An 18,175-nucleotide genomic window follows, 5' to 3' on the forward strand; every position below is an offset into this window, starting at 1 on the left:
GTGATTGACGGACGTTATGTTTCACCACGCATGCATTCTTTTACAGGAAACTAAGGTGGAATATGGTCCCGGTTTTACCAGCCACCTTAGCAGGGTTTGTTCCAGACCAGATTTTACGGTCCACTTGTGTCAACCAACAGCTGGTATAAATAAAGCAGCAGGACTGCAGCAAAAGATTGCTCTTGGCCTGTGACTCAGGAAGCCATACCTGAGAGGGCTACTGATGTGATGTCTGCTTTGTGAGGGACAGAAAAAAGTTTGCATTATCTTTGTTTTGTGGCTAACTGGGAGAACCCCTCGTCTGTGAGTTAGGATCCTGAACTGTTTAGTTAGTGCCTGGAAGGCAAGGATTTATTTTCTATTTTGTTTATTTGATTTTTCATTCAACCTTTTAAAAATAAAACTGGCTATAAGTCATATTTCAAGAAAACCTGCCATTTGGACTACCCTTTTTCCCAAGGAAGGTGATCCCCATTGAGCTAACCCCTGACTATATGTTTATATATATATATATATATATATATATATATATATATATATATATATATATATATTTATATATCCAAAACTAGTTTAGAGGCACGCACGGGTCTTGCAATGAAGGAATGAAGGAAGATCAAAAACAGCAATGTTTTTATTGTCAATGTTTTGATGAAGCTCAGTCCATTTTTCTCAAGAATTTCTAAGCTTCATCGAAACATTGAAAAATAATATAACACTGCTGTTTTTGATCTTCCTCCTCTTCAAGACCAGTAAGTGCCTCCAAGCCAGTTTTGGATTTATATGGATTTCTTTGTGGGTGAGCACCTGGGCATTTACTTCAAGCATAGAGTGCCATTGCTACCCTCGGAAATGTAATACAACAACACTGTGCAAAGCAATCTCCTTTAGTACTCCGACTCAAACCGCAAATGCTATCAGGATAAGGATTTTATAGAGCGTTTTTTCATGTAATTTGATGTTGTCTCCTTTATTAGCTTACATAATATGTACAGCTCCTAAATCGACTGTATTTATATCCAAATGCTGTACAGTATATTCTAGAGTCATTGACATACAACTAAATAGTTATCACATAACTTAGAAATGTAAACTTACATAATGCATGAGACGCTGGTCCAACTACATATTTTTTGCCATGTATTGCTGCTACCCTTTCTGCAGCCTTCTCCCCAATGGCCGTCTACAAAGAAACATAAAAAAAAGTACCACTGTTATATATGTACTCATTAAGAAGCCAAGAAGATAAGCTTGAGATAAAGGTTGCTTGACACATTTCCCAGGAAAGAAAAAGACAGATAAGCTTGAGAAAAGGGTACTTGACTGTGACACATTGTCCCAATGTTCTGTCGAGAAGTGCCCCCCATCGAATAGTGCCCAAACATGTGCAGGACGGAGAAGCACTTCAGCTGATTTGCCGATCAGCTGGAGTGACGTGACCAGGGCGTTAATGCATATCATAGGAGGCATCTCTCGATGGGAGATACCATTTCATGGCCACAATTGAAACCTATACAAACAGTGGGGGGGGGGGATCAAAGTTCTCACATTGTGCCTCGCTGTTGTGGGGCAGCTTTACAGTGTGCTGATGTTCCGGTTTTGTCTGTGTTGCAGGGCGGGTGTACTGTGTTGAATGGCTGGTTTTGCCTGAGTGAAAGGGAGGGTTGCAACACAGACAAAACAAGCTCTCAGCTACTAGCCACCCTCCAGCAGCAGTGATGCACAATCTGAGAACTACGCTGTGAAATGGTATCTCCCATCGAGAGATGCCTCCTATGATGTGCCCCTGGCTACGTTAGCCCAGCTGATCGGCAAATCAGCTGTTGTGCTGTTCCTACGGCGCATGTGCAGTACATACTGGGCACTATTCGATGGGGGCCACTTCTCAACAGAACACCTGTTAAGGAAAACTTGGTGACTCTTGAGATAAATATACTTTAGACTCCAGAACAGAATTTTAATGCACTAAAGCCAGCCATGCATGGGTCAAAATTCGACTGATTTTTCTACATATGATTACTGCCAGCAGCTATAGCAGGTAGCTATAACCATTGTACTCTACTGGCTGGCAAGGCTCCCCGTGCCCCCCAGTGGCAAAATACAATAGCACTGGGGCAGGCACTCCTAGATCAACACTGATTCTGTTGATGGGAGAATGGAGCTATTTTCTTTCCCTTCACCATTGGTGGAAGGGAAGAAAATCGAGTAATATATGGCCTGCCTAACATTAAAAAAAAGTTGGCTAATGATATTTTTGTATGTAGATTGGCCCCGGATAACTTAAAGTTGTTAATATTTTTATTACCCAGACCCATCTGAACGAGCCTATACTCTCTGTGAAAGATTTAAGAATGTAAACAGAGCTATATAAAGCTGGCCATATACTTTTTGACTAGGTAATTATAATATAGTTGAAACTCTTGTTTTTATTTCGCTACCTTATTTTCTACCGGAAACATTAATTTGTAGTGTTTCTCAAGAGGCCACCTTCTGTACTGCCATAGTCGCTGTTCACACATGTGCTAAGGGCCCATATACCATGAACGGGACATTTTTTTCTGGTGTCTCTAGCTTCCAGGTACTCCATGCAGGCAGCCCAGTCAATTCTATTTTGAAGCAGCAGCTGCGCCGCTCACCTCTACCCACCTGCCTGTCACGTTTCGTCAAGCAGCTGTGTCCATGCAGTTACTGCATCCTAATAGACTTGAATGCACTACCTGTTTGGAGCACCTGTAGCCTAGAGACACCTGAAAAAAACGTGGGAACGAAGCCATAGACTGCAATATGAGTTCCACTCATTTCAGATTTTATTTCCTTTTCAAATTGTTTGATCTGGTTTGTTTTTCCTGTCGGGGCTATTCTGTGTTTCTGACCTCTTTCCCCTGTGTCTCATCTGTGTTTGTTGCAATTTATGGTCCGCACCCTCACCAGCCAGTGCTGGGGCACCAAACTGAGTAGCTGACCATACACTGATTGAAACTCAGCTAATTCAGCACAGAATAGCATAAAGTTTGATCTGTGTGTGGCTTTCCCCGCTTGACAGAAGTCGACTGTTTGATTAACTTCTGTTGAAGGGACATGCTGGAATTTTTTTTTCCGCCGCTTAACAGTGTATTCTGAGAGAGTAGGGTACATCTGGCAGAACACAATGTCCTAGCAGGGGGGATTCCTCCATCCACCTTGTTTGTGAGGATATCCTTACCAAGTTAACCCATTTGCTTTTCTTCTGCCATAAAAAAAACTATTAAATGATCCAGTCCTAAGCTTGTTACTGTAGTCTCCGAGCTATCGCGTTTCTAGTTTAAGAAGTTCAGGGTTTATGCAAAATATAGCGAAAATTAACTTAAATAAAAAAAATGCAAAGGGTATTACCATTTCTTCGTGGTTTGCTGAAAAATTTAAGGTGTAACCATATGGCAGGAGAATGTATTGTCCATACGAGTGCATTGTCAGGTAACACAAGATGTCAGATTTTAGACTGTTCACAAGCTGTTGCACAGCATAGGACTCTGGTTCTGAGAATGCTCGAGGTCCACAAAATGTATTAGTGCTACAATTCCTGGATGCACCAATTGCTACAAAGCAATAATTAAAACAATAATAAAGTCAGTTAAAGGATTGCATTATTGATTTTTACACAGCATTGTAAAGTAGAACTTTATGAAAATTATAAAAATGGTTGAACAGACATCATTTTTAATGTAGAAGAGACATGCTTTGTCTCTTCTGTATTAAACTTAGCTACCTACCTTTCTGCCCCTGTACATCAGAGGGATGCGTGGGATCAATGTCTTATCGAACCTACTAAAGATTAGTATAGTTTTTAAGAGCTCACAATGATGGACATTCTAGTGAGACCTTGCATTTTCCTTTTGAATGCACGCTGCTGTGGTTGAATAAAAAAATGAATAAATTGACATGGAAATTCTGTGATTGACCTGCTTTGCCTGCAGTTCAAATGCACCTTAATGGAACATGCTGCAATTACAGAAACACAAAGCAACATAAAGCTGGTCAAACGTAGCCTTTGAACTACTGGTCAGAGTCACTGGGATTTTTCTGACCTGCATTTGACTTGCATTCCAAATGCATATGAAATGCAAGAAACAATTTCCATTGATGTAAGTACTCACTTTTTTTTTCCTGTGGAGGTGATTTTTTTTACACCCTCTCTTTCTTTGGGGACTACACATGTGTGCTCTTTTTCTTTGCGTGCCCCTACCACAGTTTCTGGGATAGACACCTTAAGCAGCCCCCGGGTTCTAGTATCACAGGCTCCAGACTTTGCTAATATGTGAGTATACGAAGGGATATGCGATTCCTTTCTACCATATACTATGTTTCCCAAATTATGAGTATATATCAGACCATATTGGTTTACCTATATCCTTTTGCAGATATAGATGCACCCGCCCCTGAGGAAGTGGTTTAATCCACAAAATCCGTCAATCATATCTAGATGCACTTTATTCCATATAGACCATAAAGGTCTTATGTATTCCATTCATCTTGATTTTATTTTATCATCCTTTTTAAGTGAACCTGGAATATGGAGGACATTGTCCTATGCCACACAATGCAATGTACTATGATACTATGATCCTTTTCTATGAATATGGTCTGCAATAGTGATGGCCGAACGGTTCGCCCGGCGGTCGTTTCGCGGCGAATTTCCGACTTTCGCCGTCCGCGGGTTCGAACGCCTTTTTCCGTCGTTCGCCCCGGCGGACTTACGTGTTTAATGTATACAAGAACTTTAACCTTTCGTGACACGTTTATCATGTGTTACAGGACAACCAATTGAGACATGACAGCTCATGGACACTTGGACATTCCCCCTAACCTATAAATACACCCGATCCGGTGGCCATTTTACATTCTTTCTTCTGTCACTGTAGGGAAAGGATCCTGTGTGGAGTAGGGACAGAGAAAACGCTAGCTATTTGGTACACAAAAGTTCTTTTCAGGACTGGTATAGGTGTTAGGTCAGCAGCCTGAGTTTCTTTTGTCAGTTTAGATAAAGGGACAGAGCGCTGTATGCTGCTATTTTAGGGACAGCTCAGCCAGATTAGTCTTTCTTCATCATCATCATCATCATCATCATTAGCTGTTACTATCAGGTCCACAAAAGAGCTGTTCCAGCTAATCGTTCCAGCCTACTCTTTTTTGCCAATTTGTATAGGGACAGGCAGGAAGCAGTGTGTCAGGCAGTGAGGATAATTTTAAAGACTTGCTGTTACTATTAGTTCCACAAAGGTTCTTTTCAGGACTGGTATCAGTGGTACGGTAATAGGCTTGTACACGTATAATATTCTTTCTTCCAAATATAGAAAGAATATTATACTTGACTGCTGCCCTTCTGCTGCAGTCTGCTAATCATTCACAACTCACTTGTTCCACAAAGCTCTTTATCAGGACTGGTAACTTGGTCTGTCTAGGGTGCTACGGTACATAGGCTTGGGTGCGGTACAGTCTGCTGTTCTGTAAGGACCGCTATCGGTCCACAATACATAGGGTTGCCGTGCACTACTGCTGACCGCTGCCCTATACTGCAGCAGTCCTTCATTGGTATAGGGACTGACGTACAGTCTGCTAATCACTAACACACAACCTGCTTGGTCCACAAAAGTTCTTATAAGGACTGGTAACTTGGTATAGGGTGCTACGGTACATAGGCCTGAGTGCGTTACAGTCTGCTGTTCTGTAAGGACCGCTATCGGTCCACAATACATAGGGTTGCCGTGCACTACTGCTGACCGCTGCCCTATACTGCAGCAGTCCTTCAGCGGTATAGGGACTGACGCACAGTCTGCTAAACACTAACACACAACCTGCTTGGTCCACAAAAGTTTTTATAAGGACTGGTAACTTGGTATAGGGTGCTACGGTACATAGGCCTGAGTGCAGTACAGTCTGCTGTTCTGTAAGGACCGCTATCGGTCCACAATACATAGGGTTGCCGTGCACTACTGCTGACCGCTGCCCTATACTGCAGCAGTCCTTCATTGGTATAGGGACTGACGTACAGTCTGCTAATCACTAACACACAACCTGCTTGGTCCACAAAAGTTCTTATAAGGACTGGTAACTTGGTATAGGGTGCTACGGTACATAGGCCTGAGTGCGTTACAGTCTGCTGTTCTGTAAGGACCGCTATCGGTCCACAATACATAGGGTTGACGTGCACCACTGCTGACCGCTGCCCTATACTGCAGCAGTCCTTCAGCGGTATAGGGACTGACGTACAGTCTGCTAAACACTAATACACAACCTGCTTGGTCCACAAAAGTTCTTATAAGGACTGGTAACTTGGTATAGGGTGCTACGGTACATAGGCTTGAGTGCGGTACAGTCTGCTGTTCTGTAAGGACCGCTATCGGTCCACAATAGATAGGGTTGACGTGCACCACTGCTGACCGCTGCCCTATACTGCAGCAGTCCTTCAGCGGTATAGGGACTGACGCACAGTCTGCTAAACACTAACACACAACCTGCTTGGTCCACAAAAGTTTTTATAAGGACTGGTAACTTGGTATAGGGTGCTACGGTACATAGGCCTGAGTGCGTTACAGTCTGCTGTTCTGTAAGGACCGCTATCGGTCCACAATACATAGGGTTGCCGTGCACTACTGCTGACCGCTGCCCTATACTGCAGCAGTCCTTCATTGGTATAGGGACTGACGTACAGTCTGCTAATCACTAACACACAACCTGCTTGGTCCACAAAAGTTCTTATAAGGACTGGTAACTTGGTATAGGGTGCTACGGTACATAGGCCTGAGTGCGTTACAGTCTGCTGTTCTGTAAGGACCGCTATCGGTCCACAATACATAGGGTTGCCGTGCACTACTGCTGACCGCTGCCCTATACTGCAGCAGTCCTTCATTGGTATAGGGACTGACGTACAGTCTGCTAATCACTAACACACAACCTGCTTGGTCCACAAAAGTTCTTATAAGGACTGGTAACTTGGTATAGGGTGCTACGGTACATAGGCCTGAGTGCGTTACAGTCTGCTGTTCTGTAAGGACCGCTATCGGTCCACAATACATAGGGTTGACGTGCACCACTGCTGACCGCTGCCCTATACTGCAGCAGTCCTTCAGCGGTATAGGGACTGACGTACAGTCTGCTAAACACTAATACACAACCTGCTTGGTCCACAAAAGTTCTTATAAGGACTGGTAACTTGGTATAGGGTGCTACGGTACATAGGCTTGAGTGCGGTACAGTCTGCTGTTCTGTAAGGACCGCTATCGGTCCACAATAGATAGGGTTGACGTGCACCACTGCTGACCGCTGCCCTATACTGCAGCAGTCCTTCAGCGGTATAGGGACTGACGCACAGTCTGCTAAACACTAACACACAACCTGCTTGGTCCACAAAAGTTTTTATAAGGACTGGTAACTTGGTATAGGGTGCTACGGTACATAGGCCTGAGTGCGTTACAGTCTGCTGTTCTGTAAGGACCGCTATCGGTCCACAATACATAGGGTTGCCGTGCACTACTGCTGACCGCTGCCCTATACTGCAGCAGTCCTTCATTGGTATAGGGACTGACGTACAGTCTGCTAATCACTAACACACAACCTGCTTGGTCCACAAAAGTTCTTATAAGGACTGGTAACTTGGTATAGGGTGCTACGGTACATAGGCCTGAGTGCGTTACAGTCTGCTGTTCTGTAAGGACCGCTATCGGTCCACAATACATAGGGTTGACGTGCACCACTGCTGACCGCTGCCCTATACTGCAGCAGTCCTTCAGCGGTATAGGGACTGACGTACAGTCTGCTAAACACTAATACACAACCTGCTTGGTCCACAAAAGTTCTTATAAGGACTGGTAACTTGGTATAGGGTGCTACGGTACATAGGCTTGAGTGCGGTACAGTCTGCTGTTCTGTAAGGACCGCTATCGGTCCACAATACATAGGGTTGCCGTGCACTACTGCTGACCGCTGCCCTATACTGCAGCAGTCCTTCATTGGTATAGGGACTGACGTACAGTCTGCTAATCACTAACACACAACCTGCTTGTTCCACAAAAGTTCTTATAAGGACTGGTAACTTGGTATAGGGTGCTACGGTACATAGGCTTGAGTGCGGTACAGTCTGCTGTTCTGTAAGGACCGCTATCGGTCCACAATAGATAGGGTTGACGTGCACCACTGCTGACCGCTGCCCTATACTGCAGCAGTCCTTCAGCGGTATAGGGACTGACGTACAGTCTGCTAAACACTAATACACAACCTGCTTGGTCCACAAAAGTTCTTATAAGGACTGGTAACTTGGTATAGGGTGCTACGGTACATAGGCTTGAGTGCGGTACAGTCTGCTGTTCTGTAAGGACCGCTATCGGTCCACAATAGATAGGGTTGACGTGCACCACTGCTGACCGCTGCCCTATACTGCAGCAGTCCTTCAGCGGTATAGGGACTGACGTACAGTCTGCTAAACACTAATACACAACCTGCTTGGTCCACAAAAGTTCTTATAAGGACTGGTAACTTGGTATAGGGTGCTACGGTACATAGGCTTGAGTGCGGTACAGTCTGCTGTTCTGTAAGGACCGCTATCGGTCCACAATACATAGGGTTGCCGTGCACTACTGCTGACCGCTGCCCTATACTGCAGCAGTCCTTCATTGGTATAGGGACTGACGTACAGTCTGCTAATCACTAACACACAACCTGCTTGTTCCACAAAAGTTCTTATAAGGACTGGTAACTTGGTATAGGGTGCTACGGTACATAGGCTTGAGTGCGGTACAGTCTGCTGTTCTGTAAGGACCGCTATCGGTCCACAATAGATAGGGTTGACGTGCACCACTGCTGACCGCTGCCCTATACTGCAGCAGTCCTTCAGCGGTATAGGGACTGACGTACAGTCTGCTAAACACTAATACACAACCTGCTTGGTCCACAAAAGTTCTTATAAGGACTGGTAACTTGGTATAGGGTGCTACGGTACATAGGCTTGAGTGCGGTACAGTCTGCTGTTCTGTAAGGACCGCTATCGGTCCACAATAGATAGGGTTGACGTGCACCACTGCTGACCGCTGCCCTATACTGCAGCAGTCCTTCAGCGGTATAGGGACTGACGTACAGTCTGCTAAACACTAATACACAACCTGCTTGGTCCACAAAAGTTCTTATAAGGACTGGTAACTTGGTATAGGGTGCTACGGTACATAGGCTTGAGTGCGGTACAGTCTGCTGTTCTGTAAGGACCGCTATCGGTCCACAATACATAGGGTTGCCGTGCACTACTGCTGACCGCTGCCCTATACTGCAGCAGTCCTTCATTGGTATAGGGACTGACGTACAGTCTGCTAATCACTAACACACAACCTGCTTGTTCCACAAAAGTTCTTATAAGGACTGGTAACTTGGTATAGGGTGCTACGGTACATAGGCTTGAGTGCGGTACAGTCTGCTGTTCTGTAAGGACCGCTATCGGTCCACAATAGATAGGGTTGACGTGCACCACTGCTGACCGCTGCCCTATACTGCAGCAGTCCTTCAGCGGTATAGGGACTGACGTACAGTCTGCTAAACACTAATACACAACCTGCTTGGTCCACAAAAGTTCTTATAAGGACTGGTAACTTGGTATAGGGTGCTACGGTACATAGGCTTGAGTGCGGTACAGTCTGCTGTTCTGTAAGGACCGCTATCGGTCCACAATAGATAGGGTTGACGTGCACCACTGCTGACCGCTGCCCTATACTGCAGCAGTCCTTCAGCGGTATAGGGACTGACGTACAGTCTGCTAAACACTAATACACAACCTGCTTGGTCCACAAAAGTTCTTATAAGGACTGGTAACTTGGTATAGGGTGCTACGGTACATAGGCTTGAGTGCGGTACAGTCTGCTGTTCTGTAAGGACCGCTATAGGTCCACAATAGATAGGGTTGACGTGCACCACTGCTGACCGCTCACCTATACTGCAGCAGTCCTTCAGCGGTATAGGGACTAAGAGTTTTGTCACAGGGTCATTTAAAAAATGACATGCAGAGGAAGAGGCAGGCCCTTCCGCAGGGGTGGTAGGGGTAGGGCAGGAGCAACAGGCTTGAGCCAAAGTGGGAAGTTGCAGAAGGTGCGTTCAATTACTTTAAAGGATGCACCAGACTTGGTTGAGTGGCTCGCTCAGCCTTACTCTTCTGCACCCTCCTCATCCTCTCGATCTGCACCCTCTTCTTCACTCTCTGCTATGTGCACCCCCAAAGACACTACCACCAACAACACGACCACCACCACCACCACCACATACCTTCCGCTTGAGTCACTGGAATTATTTTCCGATCCATATCAAGAGGACATTTCTGATGCGCAGCCACTCTTGGTATTGGATCAGGAAGAGGAGGTAGCAACAAGCGCTACTCAGCAGTCTGACGCCAGTACCCAGATCAGCCCAAGGAGGAGGTTGGTCCCCGGTGTTGCTGCCTACTCTACTTATAGCGGTGGGGAAGGTGACGTTGATGATGACGTGTCTAGTGATGTCACGTGGGTGCCCACAAGAGAGGAAGAGGAGGGGAGTTCAGAGGGAGATATGGACCAGCAGATAGGGAGGAGAAGCAGCAATGACTTACATTGCACAGCAGGGACAAAGCAGACTGCAAATGTATCAGGAGCGAGTCATCGACCATGTACGGTCACATCTGGCGCTCCCAGGACACCGGCACATGGCTCCGCAGTGTGGGCTTTTTTTAACGTGTCCGCTGCTGACAATAGCGTTGCCATCTGCAATCTTTGCAGTCAACGCGTTAGTCGCGGTAAGCCCAATACTCACCTAGGGACGACCGCCTTAAGAAGGCACATGAGCAGCCATCACCGAGCCCAGTGGGAGCAACGGAACACACAAAGCCACACTGCAGGCTCTCACCGTCCAGCCTCGTCTTCTACTTCTCCTTCTCCTCTCTCCTCACAATTGTCCTCCACTCCACCTTCCATCACGCCAAGCTCACATTTTTCTGCAAAAAGGCAGGCTTCCGTGGGCCTAATGTTTGAGCGTAAAAAAATGATGACGCCGGATAACCCTCTTGCCCAACGGTTGGCGGCTGGCTTGTCAGAACTCATAGCCCGCCAACTACTGCCATATAAACTGGTGGACTCGGAGGCCTTTCGCAAATTTGTGGCCATTGGAACACCACAATGGAAGGTCCCAGGAAGGAAGTATTTCTCAGAGAAGGGCATCCCAGAGCTATATGGCCATGTTCAGCGGCAAGTGAATGTATCTCTGGCACACAGTGTCGGTGCCAAGATACATCTGACCACAGACACGTGGTCTAGCAAACACGGGCAGGGAAGGTATATCAGTTTTACTGCCCACTGGGTGAACCTTCTGACGGCCGTCAAGCATGTAACCCGTGGCACCCGTGTAGATTTGGTTTTACCGCCACGGATTGCATGCAGGCCTGACTCTTCTTCTCCTCCTCCTACTCCATCCTCCTCCCTCTCCTCCTCAGCTGCCTCCTCCTTTTCCGCTGCTAGCGTCTCTTCCACTGCACCGCCCAAGCTCCCCAGAACCTATTCCACATGCCAGGTGAGACGTTGCCATGCCGTGCTGCGTCTGTTGTGCCTGGAAGCAAAGAGCCACACTGGCCCGGCACTCCTTTCAGCTTTGCGTTCACAGGCAGATGAGTGGCTAACACCGCTCAATTTGACAGTTGGTAAAGTGGTGTGTGACAACGGTGCCAATCTGCTTAGCGCATTGAAACAGGGCAAAATCACGCACGTGCCGTGCATGGCACACGTCTTAAACTTGGTCGTGCAGCGATTCCTTGTCAAATACCCTGGGGTCCAGGACATCTTGCGGCAGGCAAGGAAAATCTCGGCCCATTTCAGAAGATCTTACACGGCCATGGCTCGCCTTGCTGACATTCAGCGGCGACACCATCTGCCGGTCAGACGTCTTATTTGCGATTGCCCGACGCGATGGAACTCAACCTTCTATATGCTTGATAGGCTGCTCCAGCAGAAACGTGCAGTTAACGTCTACCTGTATGAACTCTGCGAAAGAAACGGTTCTGGGGAGCTGGGTTTTTTTTCACCGCGCCAGTGGCTGCTCATGCGCGACACATGCAGACTTCTGCGGCCATTTGAGGAGATCACCAAACTGGTCAGTCGCAGCCATGGCGCCATCAGTGACATGGTACCTTATGCCTTCTTTCTGGAGCGTGCATTGCGTCGTGTCATTGATCAGGCTGTGGAGGAGCAGGAGCGGGAAGATGAGGAAGTCGCAATGCTGGATGAATTCCCAGGGGGGGCTACTCTATCTGAGACAAGTCAACAACAGGAGTCTGATGAGGAGTCAGAGGAGGATGGTGCCGGGGCGGATGAGCAGGAGCAAGAAGAGCATGCTTTAAACCTTTCTGGGATCCCTGTTGTGCGAGGATGGGGAGAGGAGAATGAAGAGGACGACATTATCCTGGATGATGAGCAGGAGCCAGGCCACCACACCGCTTCCACTTTAGTGCAAATGGGGGCCTTCATGCTCCAGTGTTTTAATAGGGACCCCCGTATAAAAAGCATGAGGGTCAAGGACCAGTACTGGGTGGCAACGTACTTAGACCCCCGGTACAAACACAAAATGGCGGAAATGTTACCGCCGTCGCAGAGGGCTGTCAGAATGCAGCACTTCCAGGCCTTGCTTCGAGAAATGCTGCATTCTGCTTTTGCGTGCGCTGGCAGAGGAGCAATTCCCACTCCCAGAGAAGGATTTGCGGGTACCAATCCAACAGCGCCTGCAAGAAGAGGCCGGTTTGAAGATGTGTTGGTGACTTCGGATATGAGGTCATTCTTTCAGCCGACCCATCGACAGGTGTCATCCGGATCCAGCATCAGGGAACGCCTAGACCGTCAGGTGTCCGACTACATTGGGTTAACGGCCGATGTGGACGCTCTGAGGAGTGATGAACCCCTAGACTACTGGGTGGGCAGGCTTGACCTCTGGCCAGAGCTTGCCCAATTTGCAATCGAACTGTTGGCTTGCCCCTCATCCAGTGTCCTGTCCGAAAGGACGTTCAGCGCAGCAGGGGGGATTGTGACCGATAAGCGTACTCGCCTAGCTCACCACAGTGTTAACTACCTCACATTTCTAAAAATGAATGAGGCATGGATCTCGGAGGAATTCAACACATGTGATCAGTAGACCATGTATATGTCTATAAACAATTTTTGGAATCAAGCACACAGACCTTCTTAATTCATTTGGCTCACTTCCCTGACCCAAAAAAGCACACCGTACTATATGCCCCTACCCTCCTCTTTGAAGAGGTTGAGCGGTGTCATATTTCTACTGGGGCTGCTTATTATGAGGGGTTCCCACCATCCCTGTGCTGTGCTGACTTCCTCCTGGGTGTTCTTATTATGAGGGGCTCCCACCATCCCTGTGCTGTGCTGACTTCCTCCTGGGGGTTCTTATTATGAGGGGATCACACCATCCCTGTGCTGTGCTGACTTCCTCCTGGGGCTGCTTACGGTGCTGCTGTCAGCGCTGTATGTCACGGAGCTGCTGTCAGCGCTGTATGTCACGGAGCTGCTGTCAGCGCTGTATGTCACGGAGCTGCTGTCAGCGCTGTATGTCACGGAGCTGCTGTCAGCGCTGTATGTCACGGTGCTGCTGTCAGCGCTGTATGTCACGGAGCTGCTGTCAGCGCTGTATGTCACGGAGCTGCTGTCAGTGCTGTATGTCACGGAGCTGCTGTCAGCGCTGTATGTCACGGAGCTGCTGTCAGCGCTGTATGTCACGGAGCTGCTGTCAGCGCTGTATGTCACGGTGCTGCTGTCAGCGCTGTATGTCACGGAGCTGCTGTCAGCGCTGTATGTCACGGAGCTGCTGTCAGCGCTGTATGTCACGGAGCTGCTGTCAGCGCTGTATGTCACGGAGCTGCTGTCAGCGCTGTATGTCACGGAGCTGCTGTCAGCGCTGTATGTCACGGTGCTGATGTCAGTGCTCTGTATTACGGTGCTGCTGTCAGTGCTCTGTATCTCCTGCACCCTCTTGTTTGCCTACCCTGGTCCCTGACCTTCCCTCTCCTCCATTGCCTTCATTAGCTCCATAGTCCTGAATTGTCAGAACAATTTCCCAAATAAAAAAAAAATGCTTGTAGTTATCGATCCCAAATTCACCTCATACATGTATTATGCTATTGTCCAGGTGGTGGGACTACGTGCTACCCCCTAATAATTACCCCGTGGCCGCAAATTCGACCTAAAGGTTTGCGAAATTCGCCTCCCATTGAAGTCAATGGAGCCCGCGGCGAACGGTCGTTTTCGCGAACGTTTGTGTCCGTTCGCGTTTCGCGTTCGCGAAACGTCCCGTCGGAAGTTCGTCCATCACTAGTCTGCAATACGTTATTTGTATGTTTACAAACCTATGTATGTATATACGGCATTATGTTATGTCATCTACTGTTTAGACAATAAATATATACATTTTTTACAATCGACTAATTTTTTAGCCATACTGTTCATGCCTCATTTAAAGTCCCAATCTTTTTTTCTTCTTTGCATACTGATTTAGGGATGGAGACGTATATATCCATGCGTTTCATTTAAAGTCCCACATCTCCCCCCCCATAGTCTACATGATTTTTTTTACAGATTTATGCAGCATCTTAGCAAAGGGTGGGGAGACACATGTAAAATGCAGACCTTGCATGCAGTGATGCAGTGATAAAAGTAATTATATGGAAAATATGGCAAACATCAGTAAAGTCCAATAATGAGTTATATGGTGTAATTAGTGAAAGTGGGTTTAGGCTCCCTTTATTTAAATGCTATTAAAGTTTCTAGTTGCCATATGTTTTTCCAAGCTGGCAAAGGAATTCCAAGGCTTTATTCTGGTTACACAGCATGTTGGAGTTTGAATGAAATTATTAGGGGGAAGTGAGCTTCTGAGATGGTTTATTTAAAGTGATTGTAAACCCTTACAACACACTTTGATCTACAGGTAAGCCTAGCCACTTGAGATCCGCGCTATTGCCAAATGACGGCATTAGCGCGGACCTACATTTCCAGGACTACGTCTATTGACGTCGTCCTGGTTACGAGCGGCCTGCGCGCCCCCTGAGGGGCGCGCGCGGCGCGCTCTGTGATCGGCGAGTCCATGAGACTCGCCTGATCACCGATCCGTGTAAGGGGTCGATCCCGACCCCTTATCACGTGATCAGCTGTCAGCCAATGACAGCTGATCATGTGACAGAACGGAGCCGGTAATCGGCTATTATTCCTCCTCGCGCTGACAGCGCGAGGAGAGAAAAAAAAAGCCGATCACCGGCGGCCGTGATCGGGACATCAGTCCCGATCACGGCCAGCAATACAGCTGACCACCTGCCCCCTGCCAGTGCCCACCTGCCCACCGCAGTGCCATCCTGAATGAAAGTAAGTGCCCCCCATCAGTGCCACCCAGCAGTGCCCATAGTGCCCCCAGCGCCACCCACAGTGCCACCCACAATGCCACCCACAGTGCCATCCAGCAGTGCCACCAACAGTGCCACCCACAGTGCCCACAATCTGCCGCAAAGGTGCTGCACCCCAGTGCCGCCCATCAGTGCCCAGCAGTGCCGCCCATCAGTGCCCAGCAGTGCCGCCCATCAGTGCCCAGCAGTGCCACCTATCAGAGCCACCTATCAGTGCCACCTATCAGTGCCCATCAGTCCCATCTATCAGTGGTACCTATCAGTGCCCATCCGTGCCACTTATCCGTGCCACCCATCCATGCCATCTTATCTGTGCCCATCTTTGCCCATCAGTGCCGCCTTATCTGTGCCGATCGGTGCCGCCTTATCTGTGCCTATTAGTGCCGCCTTAACTATGCCTATCAGTGCCCACCAGTGCAGCCTATCAGTGCCCACCAATGCAGCCTATCAGTGCCCACCAATGCAGCCCATCAGTGCCCACCAATGCAGCCCATCAGTGCCCACCAATGCAGCCATCAGTGCCGCCTAATCAGCGCACTTCAATGAAGGAGAAAAATGACCCGTTTGCAAAATTGTATAACAAACTATTAAAACATGATTTTTTATTTTTATTTTTTTGCATCTTTTTTTGTTTGTTTAGCAAAAAATAAAACTCCGAGCTGTAACTAAATACCACCAAAAGAAAGCTCTATTTGTGGGAAAAAAATGATAAAAATTTCATTTGGGTACAGTGTTGTATGACCGCGCAATTGTCATTCAAAGTGCATCAGCGCTGAAAGCTGAAAATTGGTCTGGGACTGAGGGGGGTTTAAGTGCCCAGTAAGCAAGTGGCTAGATTAAGGCTTACCTGTAGGTCCAAGAAATATCTCCTAAACCTACACAGTTTAGGAGATATTTGCAGAAAGACAGGCACCGCTGTCTACGGCGCATGCGCCGTAGACAGTGGCATGCAGGCGCACTGAGCGCGGCACCGTCAACGACTAAGATGCCGCGCATGGCGGCTCCCGTGCGCATGCGCGGGAGTGACGTCATCGCGGCTTCATCAAATGACAGCGGCGGAGCAGCGAGACCCACCGAGATGATGTATGCGCCGGACTACAGGGGACAGCGGTGACATCGCTGGCTCCTATGTCAGGTAAGTGACACATAATGGATTACTATGCGATGCATAGTAATCCATTATGCTTTGCCTTTGCAGGGAATGAAAGAGGAAGTAAACTCATTAGGGTTTACTTCCTCTTTAAGGGAAGCATGAGGACAGCCGAACATAGGCTGGAGGAGCAAAAGAGGACTCCACTGGAACCATGGACTAAACAATGCATTAACCTTTTGAACTTTGATGTTCCTGATTTACGTGAATTCCTCATTCATTGCAAGGGCATATAAATAGTATTTAGATACTTAAACCAGGATATGTGTGTGTATAGATCACCATTTCTTCTGTACATATTTTTTGCCCTATTTTCTAATCTTTGCTATTTGTTAATCAATAAAGACAATTTTTGATACACCTTTCATTACCATAAATGTACAGTATACATGTAAAAACATTTCTTAGCACTATGGTATTGCTTTATTAAAGAAGTCCTCTGTTGCTTGCTCTCTGCACTGCATTATTTGAATTGAATTAGACAATCCCATTCATTTTGGAATGACTACCCGGTTCTTGGGATATGTTTTATAAATTAGGCTCACAATTAAAAAAATTCAAACTTGGCTAATAGGCAGGCTATTGTCACAAGGTCAGGAATTGTCATGGGGACATATACCAATGCCAAAAACAAGGAAAATGCCCTTTTTAATGTGGCTCTGAGGGCAACTTTGAAAATAAAGAAATTTGCTTGGGGTATGATTTAAAGCGGAACTCCAGTATAAAAAATAGTGCCTAAACACTATAGGTACATGTATTCTTACTTCAATGGTGTGCTTTGAGTACTCAACGCACAATTATTCATGTCTAAGCCACTGACAACAAAGTAAGTACACCCTTAAGTAAAAATGTCCAAATTGGGCCCAAAGTGTCAATATTTTGTGTGGCCACCATTATTTTCCAGCATTGCTTTAACCCTATTGGGCATGAAGTTCACCAGTGCTTCACAGGTTGCCACTGGAGTCCTGTTCCACTCCTCCATGGTGAAATCACGGAGCTGGTGGAAGTTAAAGACCTTGCGCTCCTCCACCTTCCACTTGAAGATGCCCCACAGATGTTCAATAGGGTTTAGGTCTGGAGACATGCTTGGCTAGTCCATCGCCTTTACCGTCAGCTTCTTTAGCAAGGCAGTGGTCATCTTGGAGGTGTGTTTGAGGTCGTTATCATGTTGGAACACTGCCTGCTTCAGTATGTCACAGTACATGTTGTCATTCATGGTTCCCTCAATAAACTGTAGCTCCCAAGTGCCCCCATTCCCACCACCATGCTTGACTGTAGGCAAGACACCCTTGTCTTTGTACTCCTCACATGGTTGCCGCCACACACGCTCGACACCATCTGAACCTAATAAGTTTATCTTGGTCTCACCAGATCACGGGACATGTTTCCAGTAATCCGTATCCTTAGTCTGCTTGTCTTCAACAAACTGTTTGTGGGCTTTCTTGTGCATCATCTTCCTTCTGGGATGACAACCATGCAGACCAATTTGATGCAGTGTGCGGTGTATGGTCTGAGCACTGACAGGCTGACTTCCCCCCCACCCCTTCAAACTCTGCAGCAATGCTGGCAGCACTCATATGTCTATTTCCCAAAGACAA

The 18,175-nt window shown here is 47.2% G+C and overlaps 1 protein-coding gene across 1 annotated transcript in view; it reads right to left on the reverse strand.

The window, feature by feature from the left end:
• The window catches only part of LOC143924262 (carboxypeptidase O-like), a 70,635-nt gene that overhangs the window by 3,625 nt on the left and 48,835 nt on the right, over positions 1-18,175 (reverse strand). Inside the window, exons 9-10 of the mRNA XM_077448469.1 lie at positions 3,373-3,575; positions 1,099-1,183 (exon numbers count right to left, since the gene is read on the reverse strand). Coding sequence (XP_077304595.1) covers positions 1,099-1,183; positions 3,373-3,575 — 288 coding nt within the window. The remainder of the gene's footprint in view (positions 1-1,098; positions 1,184-3,372; positions 3,576-18,175) is intronic.

Source organism: Lithobates pipiens, unplaced genomic scaffold, assembly GCF_037356315.1.
Source record: "Lithobates pipiens isolate NorthernLeopardFrog02 unplaced genomic scaffold, aLitPip1_a1.2 Scaffold_22, whole genome shotgun sequence".
NCBI lineage: Eukaryota > Metazoa > Chordata > Amphibia > Anura > Ranidae > Lithobates > Lithobates pipiens.